The sequence below is a fragment of the Carassius auratus genome, chromosome 7 (assembly GCF_003368295.1).
Source record: "Carassius auratus strain Wakin chromosome 7, ASM336829v1, whole genome shotgun sequence".
NCBI lineage: Eukaryota > Metazoa > Chordata > Actinopteri > Cypriniformes > Cyprinidae > Carassius > Carassius auratus.
The window spans coordinates 12,262,958-12,281,163 of record NC_039249.1 but is presented as its reverse complement, the minus strand read 5'-3'; the positions used below and the strand labels follow the sequence as shown (position 1 = coordinate 12,281,163).

General features: G+C 37.4%; 4 protein-coding genes and 1 long non-coding RNA gene across 11 annotated transcripts in view; 3 read left to right on the top strand and 2 right to left on the bottom strand.

Annotated features, from left to right (window-relative positions):
- The first annotated feature begins 809 nt into the window (after window positions 1–809).
- terb2 (telomere repeat binding bouquet formation protein 2) lies at window positions 810–2,660 on the top strand. Its single transcript, XM_026267362.1, has 7 exons — window positions 810–1,228; window positions 1,372–1,453; window positions 1,621–1,760; window positions 1,874–1,920; window positions 1,997–2,085; window positions 2,315–2,403; window positions 2,495–2,660. The coding sequence occupies exons 1-7, from the start codon at window positions 1,165–1,167 to the stop codon at window positions 2,620–2,622; spliced, it is 639 nt and encodes a 212-aa protein (XP_026123147.1). The 5' UTR covers window positions 810–1,164; the 3' UTR covers window positions 2,623–2,660.
- si:dkey-1h4.4 (plant intracellular Ras-group-related LRR protein 3) lies at window positions 2,631–4,231 on the bottom strand. The gene is made up of 4 exons (XM_026267361.1): window positions 3,873–4,231; window positions 3,302–3,722; window positions 2,885–3,024; window positions 2,631–2,765 (listed from the first exon to the last, which is right to left on the bottom strand). Exons 1-4 carry the CDS (start codon window positions 4,032–4,034, stop codon window positions 2,733–2,735), a joined length of 756 nt encoding a protein of 251 aa, XP_026123146.1. The 5' UTR covers window positions 4,035–4,231; the 3' UTR covers window positions 2,631–2,732.
- Window positions 4,232–4,364: 133 nt separating this feature from the next.
- sord (sorbitol dehydrogenase) lies at window positions 4,365–6,760 on the top strand. The gene is made up of 9 exons (XM_026267360.1): window positions 4,365–4,542; window positions 4,640–4,673; window positions 4,759–4,923; window positions 5,017–5,176; window positions 5,295–5,413; window positions 5,644–5,709; window positions 5,791–5,969; window positions 6,040–6,161; window positions 6,329–6,760. The coding sequence occupies exons 1-9, from the start codon at window positions 4,489–4,491 to the stop codon at window positions 6,492–6,494; spliced, it is 1,065 nt and encodes a 354-aa protein (XP_026123145.1). The 5' UTR covers window positions 4,365–4,488; the 3' UTR covers window positions 6,495–6,760.
- A 941-nt stretch (window positions 6,761–7,701) lies between these two features.
- LOC113105948 (uncharacterized) lies at window positions 7,702–10,087 on the top strand. The gene is made up of 2 exons (XR_003292420.1): window positions 7,702–7,820; window positions 7,915–10,087. It is a non-coding gene; the product is annotated as an uncharacterized LOC113105948 (long non-coding RNA).
- The window catches only part of apba2b (amyloid beta (A4) precursor protein-binding, family A, member 2b), an 81,956-nt gene continuing 73,132 nt past the window's right edge, over window positions 9,383–18,206 (bottom strand). For all 7 annotated transcript variants that reach the window (XM_026267352.1, XM_026267356.1, XM_026267357.1 and 4 more), the window contains 6 exons: window positions 16,355–16,540; window positions 13,510–13,689; window positions 12,035–12,247; window positions 11,653–11,772; window positions 11,434–11,574; window positions 9,383–10,803 (listed from right to left, as the gene is read on the bottom strand). In XM_026267352.1, coding sequence (XP_026123137.1) covers window positions 10,732–10,803; window positions 11,434–11,574; window positions 11,653–11,772; window positions 12,035–12,247; window positions 13,510–13,689; window positions 16,355–16,540 — 912 coding nt within the window. In that variant the 3' untranslated portion in view covers window positions 9,383–10,731. The remainder of the gene's footprint in view (window positions 10,804–11,433; window positions 11,575–11,652; window positions 11,773–12,034; window positions 12,248–13,509; window positions 13,690–16,354; window positions 16,541–18,206) is intronic.

Below are 18,206 nucleotides of genomic sequence, written 5' to 3'. Positions count from 1 at the left end.
CTGTTCTGGCACCATCTAGTGGACAGGAGCATGTATTACACTACCCCATTCTACTCCGTTCTACTTCGGGTACAAACTAGTCTCCTGCGATCTTCAATCACGACAAAACAACGATATGTTATTGGACATTTGTGACACCGAAAGCAAAAAAAATAAAAAATAAAACTTTCCGTATAACATCGCAATATGACGTCTCCTAAGAATAATTTATGTTAACAGCAACAACAACAATATATATATATAATTGTTACATTACATTTACATCTTATCCAAAGTGACCAAATGAGGACAATGATATATATAAAAGAAAAAGAACAGAGACGTTCGTGTTAGTTACTTTGTTTGCTTATTTTTATTTTTTAATGAAAACAAGCAGTTGCAATAAGCTATTAACTGTACTTTTAGTAGTACTTCAATATTTCGTGAATTAACAACAAATCATACCGTGTGTAAATAATGATGATGGAAAGTCCTCACTTCTGCACAAATCCTTTCAAATAATCGTTTAAAAATGATTCGGTGATTCCTTCACGTCATAACGCAACTACGTCATCACGTGGGCCCTGACAGATACTGCTCTAAAATGTAAAATGCAGGTGCATACGGCTATTACTTTTTTATTTTTACGATTACATTAATAAAGACATTTACGTATTAGATAAATCCCCACTTCACTTCTAATGCTCCAACAGTCTGCTCCCTCGGATGAAGTACGCTAGTTTCTCGGTTCGAGAGTTGTTGACTCAACAGATTCAGATTCAGAACGAATCGTTCAGATCGGGTTTTGAGTAGGTTCAGTTCAGTGAAAAGATTCGACTCACAAGCACGATTCACTTAAGAATCGGACATTGCTCGATCAGGCCTGAGGCGATGTGTTATCTATGTAGTTAATCTACGCTTGTCCGTTATAGCGTCAAAACATTATAATTCTTCCGTGTTAATTTTCCTAACTGTTCTCCGTTACTATTCACGTGTTTACGGAATTCTTTAATGATTTATGTCTTGAATAACATTGAGAACTGGTAACGTTATATGAACATAGCTCAAAAATAAGTAGCTATAGCCAACGTTTGGTGTGTCCTCACCTTTGCTGAAGGATAATTAGCATCAAGACATTCAAATAGTTTATGTACAAACTGAAGTGACAAACACCTTAACATAAGCATGTTTAAAGGCAAAACGGCATGGTTCTCCGACAGTGTTGGAAAAGGGGTAACCAACTTCTGGGGTGAGATGTTGACTATTTGTCTATAACCTTAAATGCTACTACAACTTAAGTAAAGTGATAAAGACACTGTTAATGAATATTTGGAAATATATCATCTTATATCTGTTTATATGTGACATAGCTTATATAGTTTATATTTATAGTTTCTGAAGGAGGAGCTCTTTCTTCCTGGAAAACGGCCGGTTACCTCTTCAGTGCTGATGCCTCCTCTGAAGACACTGAAAGGTGGGTTTAGTTTACAGTCCAGTTCTTGTTTGAGGGCGATTTGGTCATACTAGTGAATACTAAAGAAACCAGCCTATAGAATGTACTTAATCTAAATCTTCTGTACCCATTGAAATGCCTGAAAACATTTGCCACAAAGGTTTACCTAATTTCTGTTTACGTTTTAGGATATATGAAAGTGAGGATTATGTAAAAAACAAAGCAAGGGTTTTCCACAGCAACTTCCTGTCAGCATGTAAATCCCGGCAGAGTGTAACATCTGTGCCTATTGGCCACTATGTTCTGCCCCCCGACTCTGTCCAGAATGGTAAACCATGATCATGATATTATTTTTAGTGACATGTTCCTATGTAAAGAATGAGTAGTTTTTACATTTAATGATATTGAATGCCTGATTACTGTTCAAATTTTTCTCTTTAGAAATGAGAACGCTAATCGGAAGGTTCATTTGGGAAACTGATGAACAGGTATGAACATGCCGTCTGTTAACGCAGTGTCAAGTTATTCCTCTCTGGCATTTGTTAGCTTCTCGATCTATTAAAGGTGATGTGTGAAGATCAGATATATACTGAAGTGTCTGAAGACAGTCTGTCTGATGTGACTGAACATCATCCAGTGAGAGAGAAGAACAGGTATGCATTTAATTCTTTGTATTTTTATCATGTTTTAATTCTTTATAGTTATTGGCAGAATGCATACATTTATTGTAGTGAATTTTCATTTTTAAACACATAATTTTTTAATGTAGTTCTGTTTACTATACAAATAAGGTCTAACTATTATTTTCATTACCACAGCACTTTATCTTCATAAAAGCATGGTTTAACCTCATGTTATCTTCATGTTCGTGTTATCTATTAGCCAGGATGATTACGAGACCGCTGCATCGCCAAACAAGGTGTGTTCTTGTAATGACATGTGGAAATATCCCGTGAACAACATGATCTCAGGTATTTAATTAAAAAACTAACACCAAACATACTTTGACCCATAATGTATGTTCTCAAATTTGGAAACCATTTATTGTTTAATCTTTTGCAGGATATGTTTATATTGACCAAATGAAGAAGTATTCAGGGGACCTTTATGATTTTCATCCCTCCCTCCATGGCCATAACGTTTCGAGATCTAATGACGTGACACCTCGTCATTGTCACAAAGAAATGTAATATAATATGCTCCACGTAAGAAGTTGATTGTCTTTGTTTATATGTTTCTTTGCCCAAATGGATGCTTATTTTCCGTTCCTACTCATCTCATATGAATCTTCCTCAGCGTATCAGACATTTCCCAGCAATATAAAATCCAGTCCCTGTATGTGAGCAAAGGTGATATGACAGGTTACAGAGAATAACAGTAGTAATATCATTAAAGTCACGTAGTTCAAAACAAAACTGTGTCTATGTTTATTTTCTGTTGATGGTTAATTACCTTCCAGTGAGCTGGTCTGTCCATTAAAATATTTTCTCTGAGGTCAAGTTTTAAAAGTCTGCTGAAACCAGGGATTAAATAATCTTCCAGTGATCTGATGCTGTTAAATTTAACAGACAGGATCTGCAGATTTGCCATGTCTGGAAATAGGTGTGACAGCAAAATTAACAGAACAGAAAAGAATTTCAGATGAGCACCAGCAGGAACAAACAGGGAATGATCCCTAATAACCATTAGAAGAATAATGACAGTGAAAGAGTAACTATTAGCCCTTATAAACATTAGTATGTCTAATGAGAGCAAAGTGATAGATCATGGGTACAACGGCTTCTTACAGCCAGCTGTCACCAGCCGTCTCCTTGAAACTGTTTTCATGCCATAAATAGTAAAGTAAAATTAAATAGTAAAACTTCTAACCTGTCAGTGCAGTAGGGATGTGTGTCAAACAGTTCTTGTCCAGGTTCATGAAGACCAGTGACCCTAAGTGATTAACATCATCTGTGAGGTCTTCAAGTTTATTATCCGCCAAGTTTAACCACTGCAAACTGCTGAGACCCCCAAATTGCGACGGCAGGTGTGTAATTTTGTTATTATGGAGCCCAAGTTTCTCTAACCTCTTCAGTTCACCAATAGATGATGGTATAGAGAAAAGACCACATCCTACAGCCCAGAGCTCTCTCAGCTGTCTCAGGTCACCTATGGCTTCTGGGAGACCAGATAATGGGTTGTGGTTTACACCCAGGTAACTCAGGTGTTTCAGTAAACCAATGTTACTAGGAAGCATGGTCAGCTGGTTTCTATCCAGTGTCAGTTCCTCAAGCTTTTCCAGATGCAGAATCTTACAGTGAATGCAAACACTGTTTTAGACATGATTTCTGCTTACAGTAAACAATGTGTTCGACATTATTATATATGTTATTATACTTTTTTTTTAATTTTTTTTTGAGTATCTACTTTTAAAAACATTACGTTTGAGGATATGGCTTACCTCGTCTGGTGGTAAAATGAGCTGATTGTTGTTCAGAAAGAGTTTTTTCAATGCAACAAGTCTCGAAACACCAGGTGGCAAAACAACTAGACCCCGATGACTCATGTTCAGACTTTCCTGTTGTTTGTTAAGACATTCCAGCACCATTTCATCCCCGCTCATTTTATTTAATTTAATAAAAACACGATATACCAGAAATTCAGACAGTATTGCATAGAGAAGCTAGCTTTGTCGTCATCACCATGGTTACATACAACTTCCGGCATTTCTGGAATGGCTCTTGTACGCAGAATGGTGACATTCATCAGTCTTTAAATTAACGCGAGTCTTTGGACAATCCGGCGCTTAAAGGGGACAATCCAGCGCTTTTTATACTTTTTTTTTTTGGTTATTCTTTAGGGATGTTTTTTATCTTTGATCGCAGTTCTCTGTATGTTTTTGTACAGACTGCACAGAGCGCAGTTTTGATGGTCTTGAATTACTTCCCAGAGGACAGGAAGTGGGCTGGCCGTGAGCGACATCAGTCAGTGCTTGCTGTTGCTTATATGAGCGAAAGCGGGCGAGGAGGGTTGCATAGGTTTCTGGAGTTTGGTCTGTACGTGTATAAGTGAATAAAATGGATAAAGACAACCTCACCGTGGTCCTGCACTCGAAAGGAGATCTAAGATTGGTATGACTTTTTATGCATTTTGGGTGAAGTTCGTGCAACCCTTGAACTCAGATTGCACTTGTGATTTATAATTGCTGATTTTTGTGCATTTTAACAGGAGCAGCGTCCCATTCCGGAACCAGGACCAAGTGGTATAGATTTGTTTCTTAGTAATATTTCCAAATGCATTGCAAATATTCATATTTATTCTTTATTTCTCGGGCTTATCTATTGAAGAGGTGTTACTTCAGATGCACTCTGTGGGCATCTGTGGATCAGACGTGCACTATTGGCAGAACGGTCGCATTGGGGACTTTGTGGTGAAGCAGCCCATGGTTCTGGGACATGAAGCCTCTGGTCGTGTGGTCAAAGTGGGCTCTGCGGTGACGCATCTCAAAGCAGGCTAGTTCTCTCTGGATTTGGCTTAGTTTTTAATATCATGTTAGTTAAACTCCGGTTAAGTGAGTTTTTGTTTCATTTGTTTGTATTCAACAGGAGACAGAGTTGCCGTTGAGCCTGGAGTTCCTCGTGAAGTAGATGAGTTCTTTAAATCTGGACACTACAATCTGTCTCCCAGCATTTTCTTCTGTGCCACTCCTCCAGACGATGGAAACCTCTGCAGATACTACAAACACAATGCAAACTTCTGCTACAAGTCAGATCACTATTACTGGATGGTTTATATAATGAGAGAAAGTCCATAGCTCTTTCATTTTATTTTATTTTATTTATTTGCATAATAATCATGCATGTGGCTGTGTGTTTGTGTGCAGGCTTCCTGATAATGTGACCTATGAGGAGGGAGCCCTGATCGAACCCTTGTCAGTGGGCATTCATGCCTGCAGGAGGGCAGGAGTCACTCTTGGAAGCTCAGTGTTTGTCTGTGGTGCAGGTCAGTCTTTTCTAATGATTGATGTTTATGCTACTGTTACACATTAACTAGCCAATCAGTGTAATGACCTCTGACTTCTTGGCTACTGTCACTTTTCTACAGCGTGGCAGGACTGCAAAACAGTTGTTGCTCAGTCAGCTAATATCACATCTGCATAACATGGTTTTTTGGAAGTGTGAGTGGTTGTAGCAAAAAGTAAACTGTATATGTGTTTGTTTTTATCAACATAGGACCAATTGGGCTGGTGTCTTTGTTGGCGGCCAAAGCCATGGGTGCTTCACAAGTAATAATAAGCGGTAATGTATATAGGTATAAAAGAGAACTATATATGTATAAATTGCACTTATAAAGTCTATCTTTTTTATCTGTATTTGTAGATTTGTCTTCTGATCGGCTCATCAAGGCTAAAGAGTTGGGGGCAGACTTCGTGCTTCCTGTGAAGAAAGAGGATGAACCAAAGGAGATGGCCAAAAAAGTGGAGGGAATGCTTGGTTCCATGCCTCAGATCAGCATAGAATGCACTGGAGTGCAGAGCAGCATTCAAACAGCCATCTATGTATGTTTTAGACAAATATTAAGTCATACTACTAGCCTTATTTTGTGCTGATGATGGTGCTTGTGTCTAGGCCACCCGTTCTGGAGGAGTGGTGGTGCTAGTTGGGCTTGGTGCTGAGATGACCACCATACCTCTTCTCAATGCAGCTGTCAGAGAAGTTGACATCAGAGGTGTATTCCGCTACTGTAACACGTAAGTAGGATCATTTGGGCTTGGGATTTACAAATGGTTGTTTCAGGAGTTTGAGTACAAGGTAGATAAAAAAAAAAAAAGTTTTATTGTGATTGTGTATTTCAAAATATGATTTTACTCCTTTGCACACCTTTATTCATGTTCTTGCATTTTTGTTTTTTTTCCAGCTGGCCGGTGGCCATTTCTATGTTGGCATCTAAGAAGGTGAATGTCAAGCCCCTGGTCACTCACCGTTTCTCACTGGAGCAGGCTGTGGAAGCCTTTGAAACCACCCGCCAGGGACTAGGGGTTAAAGTCATGATAAAATGTGACAAGAAGGATCAAAACCCATGAGATCAACTCTTAGATCCACTCCTGATTATTGCCTAGCTACAGTGACTTGAATAAATTTATTTGATCCAGTTAATTTAGCGAGTAACCTCCGGTACAAAAGTCATAGGAATTAAGATGATACTTGTTCACAGTGGATCCAATTATTTATAATTGCAGATGCATTATAATTTAATGAATAGGTAGCATTTTACATTAGAAAAGTGTTATTAAACCAAACTTTTGTTATTATATAATCATGAAGAGTATTAAAATGGAATTTTATGCAACATTGTCAGATTGCAGTTTTTTTATATAATGAACATGGTCATTTTTACAATTTACTTACCTTAAGCTTGTTGACAAACAAAGAAGCTTTACCAAACATTTATGATGCAATGATACTTGAGTTTGTCTGAATAGTTACTTTAAGTTTAAGTATTTCATTATGGGTTTTTTTTTCTCTGTATTTGTTATCTATGTAAATTTAACCATAATAAGTTGAACTCTGAGGCAATTGTGCAAGTAGTACACTATATCCTTTTGCATAAAATAATTTAAATGGTACGTGCAAAACTGGTCATCTAAATCAGTGAATAACTTTTATTTACGCATTATTGAGGTTTGTTTTATTTTACTTAATTTTTTATTATCATTAGATTAAGGGCACTTCTGAAATGCACAGCATTTTTCATAATTTTATCCAAACTGCGTCTTGTCCAGCGCGCAGTTTTGATTGACTTGATATGGATAGCACAACACCGTCGTCAGTGCGCGTGAGTGAGCGCACTCGTGATACGCTACAGAACCGTTGTGTGAGTGTGTGAATAAAGTGGACAAAGACAACCTATCTGTGTTCGTGCACTTTAAAGGAAAGCTCAGACTGTGTAATTTTTAATGAATTTTAGCTGAAGATTTTAACTCTGATTGCAGGTTATAATTGCAGATTTGCTTTAATTTTAATAGGAATAGCGTTCCATTCCGGAATCGGGACCAAATGGTATAGTCACTATACATTTTCCACTAGAGCGTGATAAGCATGTATACATTAATGTTAATTCATTAATGTGCTGGATCTTTATTGAAGAGGTGTTACTTCAGATGCGCTCTGATTGCTGTCCACGTCGTCCATCTTTAATTAGTGTTGATTCAGTACAGTAGGTGGCGCTGTAACAAAAATACTAGGGTCCTAAAGCTGCGGCCACAGAATTGCGGTCCTGTAACTGCAGCCTCCGGTTGTGCAGGAATACCCTTCTCCCATCTGTGGATCAGACGTGCACTATTGGCAGAACGGCCGCATTGGGGACTTTGTGGTGAAGCAGCCCATGGTTCTGGGGCACCTCAAAGAAGGTTAGTTCTCTCTGCAGTATAATTAATTACGCTAAGAACAACCGTACTTTTGAATACATGTACATGTTTCTGGTTTAATGTTTGTATTCAACAGGAGACAAGGGTTGCCGTTGAGCCTGGAGTTACACGAGAAATAGATGAGTTCTTTAAATCTGGACACTACAATCTGTCTCCCAGCGTTTTCTTCTGTGCCACTACGCCAGACGATGCAAACCTCTGCACAAACACAATGCAAACTGCTGCTACCAGTCAGATCACTATTACTGGATGAAAAATATAATTGTGTGCCTTTTAAACATATATGTGACTGTGTGTGTGCAGACTTCATGATAACTTGACCTATGAGGAGGGAGCCCTGATCTTACTCTTGTCAGTGGGCATTCATGCTTGCAGGAGTCATTCTTTGAAGCTCAGTGTTTATTTGTGGTGCAGGTCAGTCGTCTATAATGATTACACATGTTTGTGCAACTGTTACACATTAACTAGCCAATCAGTATTATGATCTCTGACTTCATGGCTGCAATGGACATGAAGTCAGAGATCATTACACTGATTGGTTACTTAGTGTGTCAGGATGGTAAAACAGTTGGTGCTTGCTAATTTAAAATCACTGATAGTATGCTTTATTTGCAGAATGTCATCTCCGTAACATGTCTTTTGGGATGTGTGACTGCTGTATATAGCAAAAAATAGACTGTATATGTGTTTGTTTTTATTAACATAGGACCAGTTGGGCTGGTATTTATTGGTGGCTAAATCCACGGGTGCTTCACAAGTAATAAGTCATGCATCCAGTGTTATGTGAAAGGGAATTAATATATGTATAAACTGAACTTTATGTATGTGTTTATTTATTTTAGATCTATACTCTGATCTGCTTGCCAAGGCTAAAGAGATGGGGGCAGACTTCCTGCTTCCAGTTTTGATTTTTTAAATATTGTCCTCTTATAATAGCTTTTAGTTTTAGAGTTTACTAATGTCAATCTTGTTTATAAACAGCTAATCTTTACAAATGATATCTCATACTTGAAGTAACCTTAAAGCACAGTATATAGCTCTTTGACTAGGTTTAATTATGCTTATCATGTTTTTGTTTCCTTATTTGATTCTTCAGTGTTTATGAAAAAGACTGTAGTGTATTTTAATAACCTCTAGGGGGAGCAGTGATCTTCAAAATTGGAGAATGATTGTTGCTCTCACACACACTCGTGATGAATAGCCTCTATCTTGCTATAAAGCTTGGCAATGTCCCTCTAATCTCTCCTAAGATCAGATAAAGCAGTTTCTTTATTGGGTGTTTTTTTTCTTATTCTTACCATGACTATGTCAGTCCGAGAAATGTGAGCTGGCTGAACTGATATCCAACTGTGAGATCAAATCTGTGCTCGTTAGGTCCATAATATGCGATGAGGGAGCTATTTTAAAGTTCTGGAAGCTGGCCACTGTTAGAAGCAGTTGGCATAGATTTTGACTCAAGCTTCCAGGTTGTATGACCCACTCAGGCTTCATGCAATTCTTTAGTTCCCAAAATAAATCGCCAGGGAATCAAAGGTAAAACAATATGAAGGGCTTATATTACACTTTATTGTTATTTTGCCATAGTGTCATTTTAAGATGCATGCAGACAGGTATACATGTTCATGTATTATTGGCTGTTTCATGTCTCTTTTTTTTTTTATTACAATTTTCAAAAGCTTTCTTACGCGGTGGTAAGGCTTTTGGTCACAGTGTCTTATTTTCCTAAGGCCAAAGCCTCACAAAGATACAATGGGAATGACAGTGATTCCTACATGGACACAGTACTAAACAAGGTAAACGTTTATGTACAGACATTCTAATACTGCTTAAGGAAGTGGACACACTATTAACAACACTATTACATTCACCACCGACTCAAATGAGTTGCAGCTGGGCATACACAAAAAAGCACACGTAAAAAATAAACTTTTGTGTTTGAAACAAACTTCATTTACAGCATGGCAAGAGAATGTTTTGATTATTACAGCATGGGAGAAGTCCAGAAATTGTTTACATATGGCATTTTACAAAAGATTCACTTGCTTGTATGTAAAAAAAAAAAAAAAAGAAACTACTCTCAAAATTTGCTCAGTCTTTAATGCCCACTAGATGACATTTATCCATTAATGAAGGCTGGCGATGTGAAACGATTCTCCTTTGTTGATAAAGTCCCTGCTGATACTAGTCAGTCTTTCAAAGTACGATGAGTCTGGAGTATGTATTATGTATGTACTTATTGAGCATATTTATTTTTTTAAAGTGTCATGCCACATAATTATTTGCCACATTTACTGCAGTAAGTTCAGTTATTTATATGTAAGGGACGTGTACGGATTCGGTGTGCATTTGATTTGAAAAAATGTCAAATTCAATGACAACTGGATCAAGTATAATATCCAATATATTACATTTATAAAAAAAAATAACAACCGAAACAAAAATTCTGGAATGGTCGCTTGATGTTTTGGGCTTCTCCTGTCTGGACTTCTCACTCTGGCTTTTCCATTCCTTTCTGATATTGATATAACGATTACATATTTACAAAACAAACTTGCATCTCTCCACCAAGTCCACATGTATGTAATTGTAAATAAATGTAAACAGAGTAGCATCCAAATCAAATGTACAAAGCCCCCCTTCCGTTACGCAGAAAGGACTTGAGATGCATCGACTCATTTTCATCTGACTATGCACACACCCAAGGGCAGACGTGGCAAATCAAAAAGAATCCACACGATGCAGTAATGACACACCATATCTCTTAAGTAACGTTAGCAGACAGCAAGAGTGATGGGAGTTATTTTTGGTGAAGATAAAAGGAGAAAGGTGACTGCTGCATTCAGACATTTCCCAGTGCCCAGAGTTGTGTATCTCAGCAGAAGTCCTTCTCAGATCATATATACATAGGAGTCTCCTGACCAGTCAAGAGTCTAAACATGGCAGCTGGCATAGTCTTCATGTGGATCTGTTCCAGAACAAAGAAAGATCTTTTTTTACTAAAAAGCATAAATAGCATTAATATACTACCGGTGTGTATTATTCCACTAAACGTCTCGGTTACGTATGTAACCCTCGTTCCCTGAAGGAGGGAACGGAGACATCACCTCGATACCGGCGAATTGGGGGATCTCCAGTTCATCTAATGTTGAATTTTCTACTCCTCAAAGAATCCCAAATAATGGTTTCAACAAAAGTATTAAGTGGCACAACTGTTTTCAACATTGATAATAATAAGATATGCTTTATAAACACCAAATCAGCACATTAAAATGATTCCTGAAGGATCAATTTATGCTCAAAACTGGAGTAATGGCTACTAAAAATTCAGCTTTGTTATATATATATATATATATATATATATATATATATATATATATATATATATATATATATATATATATATATATATTTTTTTTTTTTTTTTGCCACATTTACTGCATTATATTAAAATAGAAAACAGATATATCAATTATAATAATTTATAACATTACTATTTGTACTGTATTTTTTTTTCAGATAATGCATCCTTGATGGAAACATAAAAAAAGCATCAAACTTTCAAATGGTAGAATATACTGTATTATATAGGGCTTACCTCGCCGACAGAATTGGAGAGAGCCTGGACGATTTTCTCATGCGCTGTGGCCACAACACTTTGGCCATTTATCTCAATAATACGATGACCGACCCGCACACCTCCTCTCTCTGCGATCCCTCCTCGCATTAGACTACAGATCTGAGGAGCACAAAAAAAAAGTTAGTAACAATGAGATGTCAATACTTCATTTCAGACTTCCAGTTTCTCCATACTCACAATGCCATTCTGCACGCTAAAACCCAGCTGGTATTTGAGGTCTGGCCTCTTAATGAGAACTGTGGTAACAGGAGGGCAGCTCACGATGTTTAGCTTCACCTGCACCTGATTCTTCAGACCCTGATGGAGATATACAAAACATACATGTGATTATATTACTCAGTGCGATCTCATCTGCACTGTATTATTACACTGGGATCATAACAATAGGAGATGAAGATTGCATTGCCTTTGTGACCAATTTATTGATTGCCCTGTGGTGGTTCAGCAGCCCTGAACCACAGACCCTTAATAACCAGCTACTCAGAATAACACAGATGGACTCATGGCTGAGCCAAGATTCGGCCCACTGCGCACTGTGTCAGCCCAACCCTATGCACACCTTGATGATTCCCTGACAGGTGGCGAGAGGAAGCCCCACCAGGCTGGTGTTGTTGATTGACATGATCTGGTCACCGATGCTGAGCTTTCCAGAACGGGCGGCAGGGCCTCCATTCATCATGTTTGCCAGGATGACGGTGGGCAGAATGGAGCCCCAGCCAGACTCCACAATAACTATGCCCAGAATCTCCCCCTTCTGCTTCTCCAGTTGCAACTGATGGAGGAGAGAGATGGAGAGAGTCAGACAGAGGTATAGGCAAGGGATTGGGGTTGATTGCCAATAAAAGGCCATAAAAGAACAAAGCAATCAAGGAAACAATTTGAAATGAGACTGACAGCATGGGGGCTCAAAATAGCACAATCTTCACCTTTATGTGTTATAGAGAGCAACCATGGAAATTAAAAATTCAGTTATTTGGTGCACTGGTCCACCGATTAAAATATGGCAGTGACATTGATTATTGTTCAAATAACCTAGACACTTCCATGTAAAAGTTTTTTTAATATATATATATATTTAAGTCACTTATGCTCACCACTCCATTTATTGACTCAAAAATACAGCGAAAACAGAAATTTTGTAAAACGTATAACAGTTTTCTCTTTTTTTATATGCATTAAAAAATTTAATGTATTTCTGTGATGGCAAATTTTTCAGAAATCATTTTAATATGCTGATTTGGTGCTCAAGAAACATTTCTTCTTAATATGACAATTGGCTGAGCTCTTATATGGGCGAGTCTTTGCAACAAACTCTCATTAACTGAAACTGTGATTTACGTGACTGACAGCATTTGAGCTCAGAGAGAGATTTGAAATCTTTTTTGGAGCATTTAATTGACTATTTTGCATACTGGAGCATTCTGTTCCATTTCAACATCACAGACAAGACACCTAAAATGATCTGAGTACACAATTTCTATCAAGTGACATCTGTGCTTTCGCACTTCTGAAAAGCACCAGCCACCACTGACTATAAACACAACACTATGTTAAAGGGTTAGTTCACCCAAAAATGAAAATTCTGTCATCATATACTCAACCCTCATGTTGTTCCAAACCTGTATGAGTTGCTTTCTTATGTTCTTATATTCTTATGTTCTTATGTAGTATTTTTTTTCCTATGATGGAACTCAGTGGCAACCACCAACTGATTACCAGCAATCTTCAAAATTCTTCTTTTGGGTTCACCATTTATACAGGTTTGGAAAGTGAAAAAATGGATACAATAAAAATGTTTGGGTACCTGAGATCAACGGATGCTTTAGAAACTAGCTCAAAAATTACCAGTGGTTTTTATGGTATGTGTGTGTTTTTTTTTTTTCAACAAACGAAAGTACTGCTGTCCGTCATAACCGTCCCACTGGTTTCTAGTAATCCCCCTTGTATTGACCAGAAACACATCAGTGTGCTGGGTCAGCTGTGTTCTAACACAAAGACAACACTCAATAGATTCGAAAGAGTCTGGCTGCTGACCTCTTTGCAGTTGTCAGAGTTTGAGAAGTGGATGAGGTCATCATTGTACATCTCCTGTGTGTTGATGATGTCGCTGTACTCTTTCTGGCTCAGGTCCTCTGGGTTGATTCCATTGGCTCTGAGGAATTCCTGGTAGGCCACGCTGAATGCCTGACCAATGGACTGTGCTATGAGCTGGGCCTGCATATGTTGGAGAAGAAAACCAGGTGAAACAACCACAAAAATATTTTTTTTGGTATACATTTGCCATTAATTACAAATTGGTTACATGCTATATATAATCAGAACTAAATCAGTACAGATATATTTAATTATGAGCCTTTTAAAGACATAAGCAAGTCAAGTGACATTTATCTTTATGCAATATAGATTTTTTTAAAACAGCTTCAAAGTAATACAGAAAATAGCAGTGTCAATGCTGCAAAATTCATCAGTTACGAAACCAGTTCATTTTGATCCATAAGGCAGCTCTTAAGACAAAAGTGTCATTAGCTCAAGTCAGTTCAATGTTGATTAAGTTTATCAAAATAACAGTGTTAAGTTGCAAAGTTAATCTGAAACCAATTCGATAAAGCAGCTCTAAAGATTACCAAATTGCGATTATTCAGCCCAGTTTAGTTCAGCACTGATGCTGAATTTCATTAACAGTGTCAATGGTGAAAATTCAACAAACTCAATACAGCTATTAAGCAACTTTAAAGAAGACAATAGTGTTATTATTCAGTTCAAGTCAGTTTTGATGTTGCAAAGTTAATCAGTTAAGAAACCAATCCAATGCTGCTATAAAGCAGCTCTAAAGAAGACAGCAGTGTTATTATCCAGCTCATATCGGTCTAAGTTTTATAGTGTCATTGTAGTCAAATCAATATTATTTTGAGCCCCAGCTGAGCAAGGCAACAATGACAAGGAACCAAAACTCCATCAGTTGAAAAAAACCTCAGGAGAAACCAGGCTCAATCAGAGAACCAGCTCTCATCTGGCCTAGAAGCACATTAGTTGTAAATAAAAGCTTATATGCTTTTGGCAATACCTGAAAAACATTTATATACCACAAATCAATGCAGCAGATGAACACTGTGTCATTTTTTCACTTCATTGATTTGATATTCTGTGAATCTTCTCACTCATAGTGTATTATTGTCCATTGATTTCTCACTCTAGAACAGATTTAGGTTTTGGAACGGTTTCCGTAACCGCCAGCTGTCCTCTTTGAAGACACTGTGAGACGCTGGTGCTACAGTATAGTGCTCACTGAGAAATGTGAATACACTGGCCTATTTCAAGCACTGCAACCTTATTCAAATCTTAGTGAATAATCTTCCATGGAAGCAGAAAAGTTGCTGGATTAAGGCTATTATACCAGTCTGTCTGCACTAGAATGCTAAAGAGGCGCAGTGGAAAAAAGGTTCACTCCCTTTGCTAATGATTGTAGCTGTTTTCTGATTTGACAGTACCCCACAGGCGACGTGCGCACAGGTAGGGGTCATGCCATTAATAATGAAACATCCCAACATGTGTGCTGGCTTTGATTTTCACAGGAAACACGGCTGCTTCAGAGTTGAGCATCTATATCAGTCACAAAGAAAAATCAGACTGGCAGTGATCAGACTGCCAGAGAACTGACTGATTTATATGGGCCCCAAAGGAGGAACAAAGCAAAGTTATCAAAATTTAGGATGATAACAACTTATATGACATGATAAATTGTGTGACACTGCTAAGTAGATAACTGAGATGTGATATGAAAAACAGATTTAGGATATAATAAAGGCTCTATAAATGACTCATTTGTGGGCGCGCACACACATACATGCACACACACTCATTGACTAAAACATCAAAGAGTGTAATTAGACAGCATGAGTGAGGAACAACTGCAATGCAGAGGAGAGTGTTGTAGAGGAGAGAAAAGTAGGTCCATTAGAACAGAATTATGTAAAGCTGAAGCCAGGGTTACTTTTGAGGCTATTCTTTGAACCTCAGGTGAATCTGAACCTGAGCTTCAGCTGAATAATAGCTCACATGCTATGTATACACTACTGTTCAGAAGTTTGAGGTCAGTCATTTTTAAAGAAATTAATACTTTAATTCAGCAAGAATGCAGCAAATTAATCAGGACAGCAGAGACATTTGTAATATTACAAATGATTTCTATTTCAATAAATGCTGTTCAAGTAAACTTTCTATTCATCACAGAATCCTGAAGGAAATGTATTTTAGTATTCACAAAAATATTAAGCAGCATGACTGTTTTCAACATTAATTATAAGAAATGTTAGCCTGCTTGAGCACCAAATTTGCATGTTAGAATAATTTCTGAAGGATCATGTGACACTGTAAGTAATGTCTGCTGAGAATTCAGCTTTACCATCATATGAATAAATGACATAATTAAATTACAAAACAGTTATTATAAATTGTAATAATATTTCACAATAGTACTGTTTTTACTGTATTTTGATCAAATGAATGCAGCCTTGGTGAGCATAAAAGATATCTTTAAAAATATATATTGTACTGAAAGCAAACTTTTAAGCAGTAGTGTATATATATATATATATACAAAAAAATTTTTGGGACAGTTTTACATATTAGATTAACACTCAAGTTATTAAAATTGTTCCCATGTATGCTGATCACATGTACTCTGTTTTTCCTTCAACATATTTTCCAATTTATATATGAAAAACAAATAAATAATTGATCAAATAAATAACAACTAAAAAAAGTTTCAATTTAGTTCTATAAAAGAAAGTCATATTTTCTGTACAATTTATTTTTGGTCCAAACTTTGGACTGGTGTGCATATAGATAAGAAAAAGGAAACAAAACGATTCACACTTACATCCTCGGACTCAAATACGTGGCATATCATTTTGTACTGTTTCTTGGCCTCGGGGGCTCCAGGGGTCGTCTCAATGCAGTCCTGTGAGGCGGTGCGTGGCATGCGCCGTCTTGCCATCAGAACCACAATGTTCCCAATGTCGGCGATGTATGAGATGGTACGCAAAGCATTATCCATCATGGTCTCCTATAAAACAAACGAGAGTCACCACAATTATTTCTTAGCCTTCTGTGGCAACACCTCCCAGCACTTTACACCAGACTAGAGTTAAGGCTGTGTTTTAATCCCACTGAGCAGCTTAGTTATCATTTCACCGATTTTCTTCCAAATGGGCTTACATTTTATTTTCTTGGGGACAGCCTCCAGATGCAACCTAGGGTTTAGAATACACAGTGGGTTTCTTATTCATGAATCTCCTTCAGGAAGATCTGTTTCAAGCTACAAATTTAAAGGCTTGGGTTAACCCAGATCTTTAAACAGTAAAGTTACAGCCATCCTTGCTTAGTAAAGGGAAGATGACCTTAAAATTGCACTCGCTAAAATAACTAAGATGCTGTTCTGATTGTACTACATTCGATATTCCATGGGTCTGAATGAGCAGCACAAGAAATGACATGCACTCTATTTCATATACAAACAAAAAGGTAATAAATCATCAGAGAGCTGGAAGAATTCATGATCCAGGGCACAGGAAATTCATGCAGCATCTCGATTCAATGCACACAAAGGTCATGTGTGGGAATTTCATTTTGCTGCAGCTCTTCTTTAATCTATAGGAGCATAATATGTGACATGTTTACTTCAAAGACCTAAGAAGCTCAATCTATCAATTCTAGGAACTTAATGCATATATTTTATATGCGGTTTGCAGATACACAGTGCTGAAAAAGCTTCCTTTTCTATTCGATAATAACACACAGGTTACATTATGAAAATACGAGTGAAAAGAACAGTGTTTGAGGTTAAGGTTATGGTTTCGGCTTTTACTTTGTGTCACTGAAATGCTGCATCTGAGATGCTTTGTCATCATGTTTCGTTTTCAGTTGACTGTGCACTAGAATCCACACAGTCATTAGCTATATTTACATGCAGCCAAGTAGTCCCTTACAAGTCTACTAGTCAATGTAAAGGTAATATGGTTTATCAGAAGCATGAAAGAAAAGCTGAATCATAATATCATATGCAATAAAAAAACGATTGCAATTTATATGCAAATCTTACAATGATGGCATCACTGTCAGTTATATTTTGAATGCTGAATATTCTATCATTGTAAGTTATTATGAAAAATTTAACAGTACATTTTAATAAGTAAAGTTTGAATGGATTCTGTGTGCCAAGCAGATTGGGCTGAATTCAGTCTAAAAGTTTCAGTCTTGCAGGGTACTTTGAATGTCTGAGGAATATCAATACAAGCTTGAAGGCACTGTAATGAATCTGTAACAGCCAATACAGACTCACGGTGAGATGTGACAGGCAGGGCAAGGACTGACACTGCATTGCAGCATATAACGAAATGTCCGTGCCAGCCTGCCCACTCACTGCTGTTCACTCAGCAACACTCACACAGCGATGTTACTCCGTACCAGGATACTAAATGTACCATTAAAACAGCATGTAGCTCTTCCTATCTTATGCTTACAGTAACACTAGTGTGGAAAAGGGGGAGCTGTTGACTATACAGCATGTGTAAAATGTGCAGCTGGAGATTAAGCACAAAGCCTATAACCATCATTAAGCTCTCCATCACTAACAACTGTCTACAAGCCTGATCATATGCACATCTCTTCTCTCTACACACACACATTACGTGTTTTGTCAGTTATGTAAAAAAAAGGTTATGTAATATATA

Excerpts from the sequence above, each read along its gene's own strand:
- terb2 (XM_026267362.1), top strand. The coding sequence starts at position 1,165 with ATGTTTAAAGGCAAAACGGCATGGTTCTCCGACAGTGTTGGAAAAGGG. Across the intron at positions 1,229-1,371 it reads AGGGGTAACCAACTTCTGGG|TTTCTGAAGGAGGAGCTCTT; the intron begins GTGAGATGTTGA and ends TTATATTTATAG. Across the intron at positions 2,404-2,494 it reads CGTGAACAACATGATCTCAG|GATATGTTTATATTGACCAA; the intron begins GTATTTAATTAA and ends AATCTTTTGCAG.
- si:dkey-1h4.4 (XM_026267361.1), bottom strand. The coding sequence starts at position 4,034 with ATGAGCGGGGATGAAATGGTGCTGGAATGTCTTAACAAACAACAGGAA. Across the intron at positions 3,723-3,872 it reads TCATTTTACCACCAGACGAG|ATTCTGCATCTGGAAAAGCT; the intron begins GTAAGCCATATC and ends ATTCACTGTAAG. Across the intron at positions 3,025-3,301 it reads CATCCCTACTGCACTGACAG|ACATGGCAAATCTGCAGATC; the intron begins GTTAGAAGTTTT and ends ACCTATTTCCAG.
- sord (XM_026267360.1), top strand. The coding sequence starts at position 4,489 with ATGGATAAAGACAACCTCACCGTGGTCCTGCACTCGAAAGGAGATCTA. Across the intron at positions 5,710-5,790 it reads TTCACAAGTAATAATAAGCG|ATTTGTCTTCTGATCGGCTC; the intron begins GTAATGTATATA and ends CTGTATTTGTAG. Across the intron at positions 6,162-6,328 it reads GTATTCCGCTACTGTAACAC|CTGGCCGGTGGCCATTTCTA; the intron begins GTAAGTAGGATC and ends TTTTTTTTCCAG.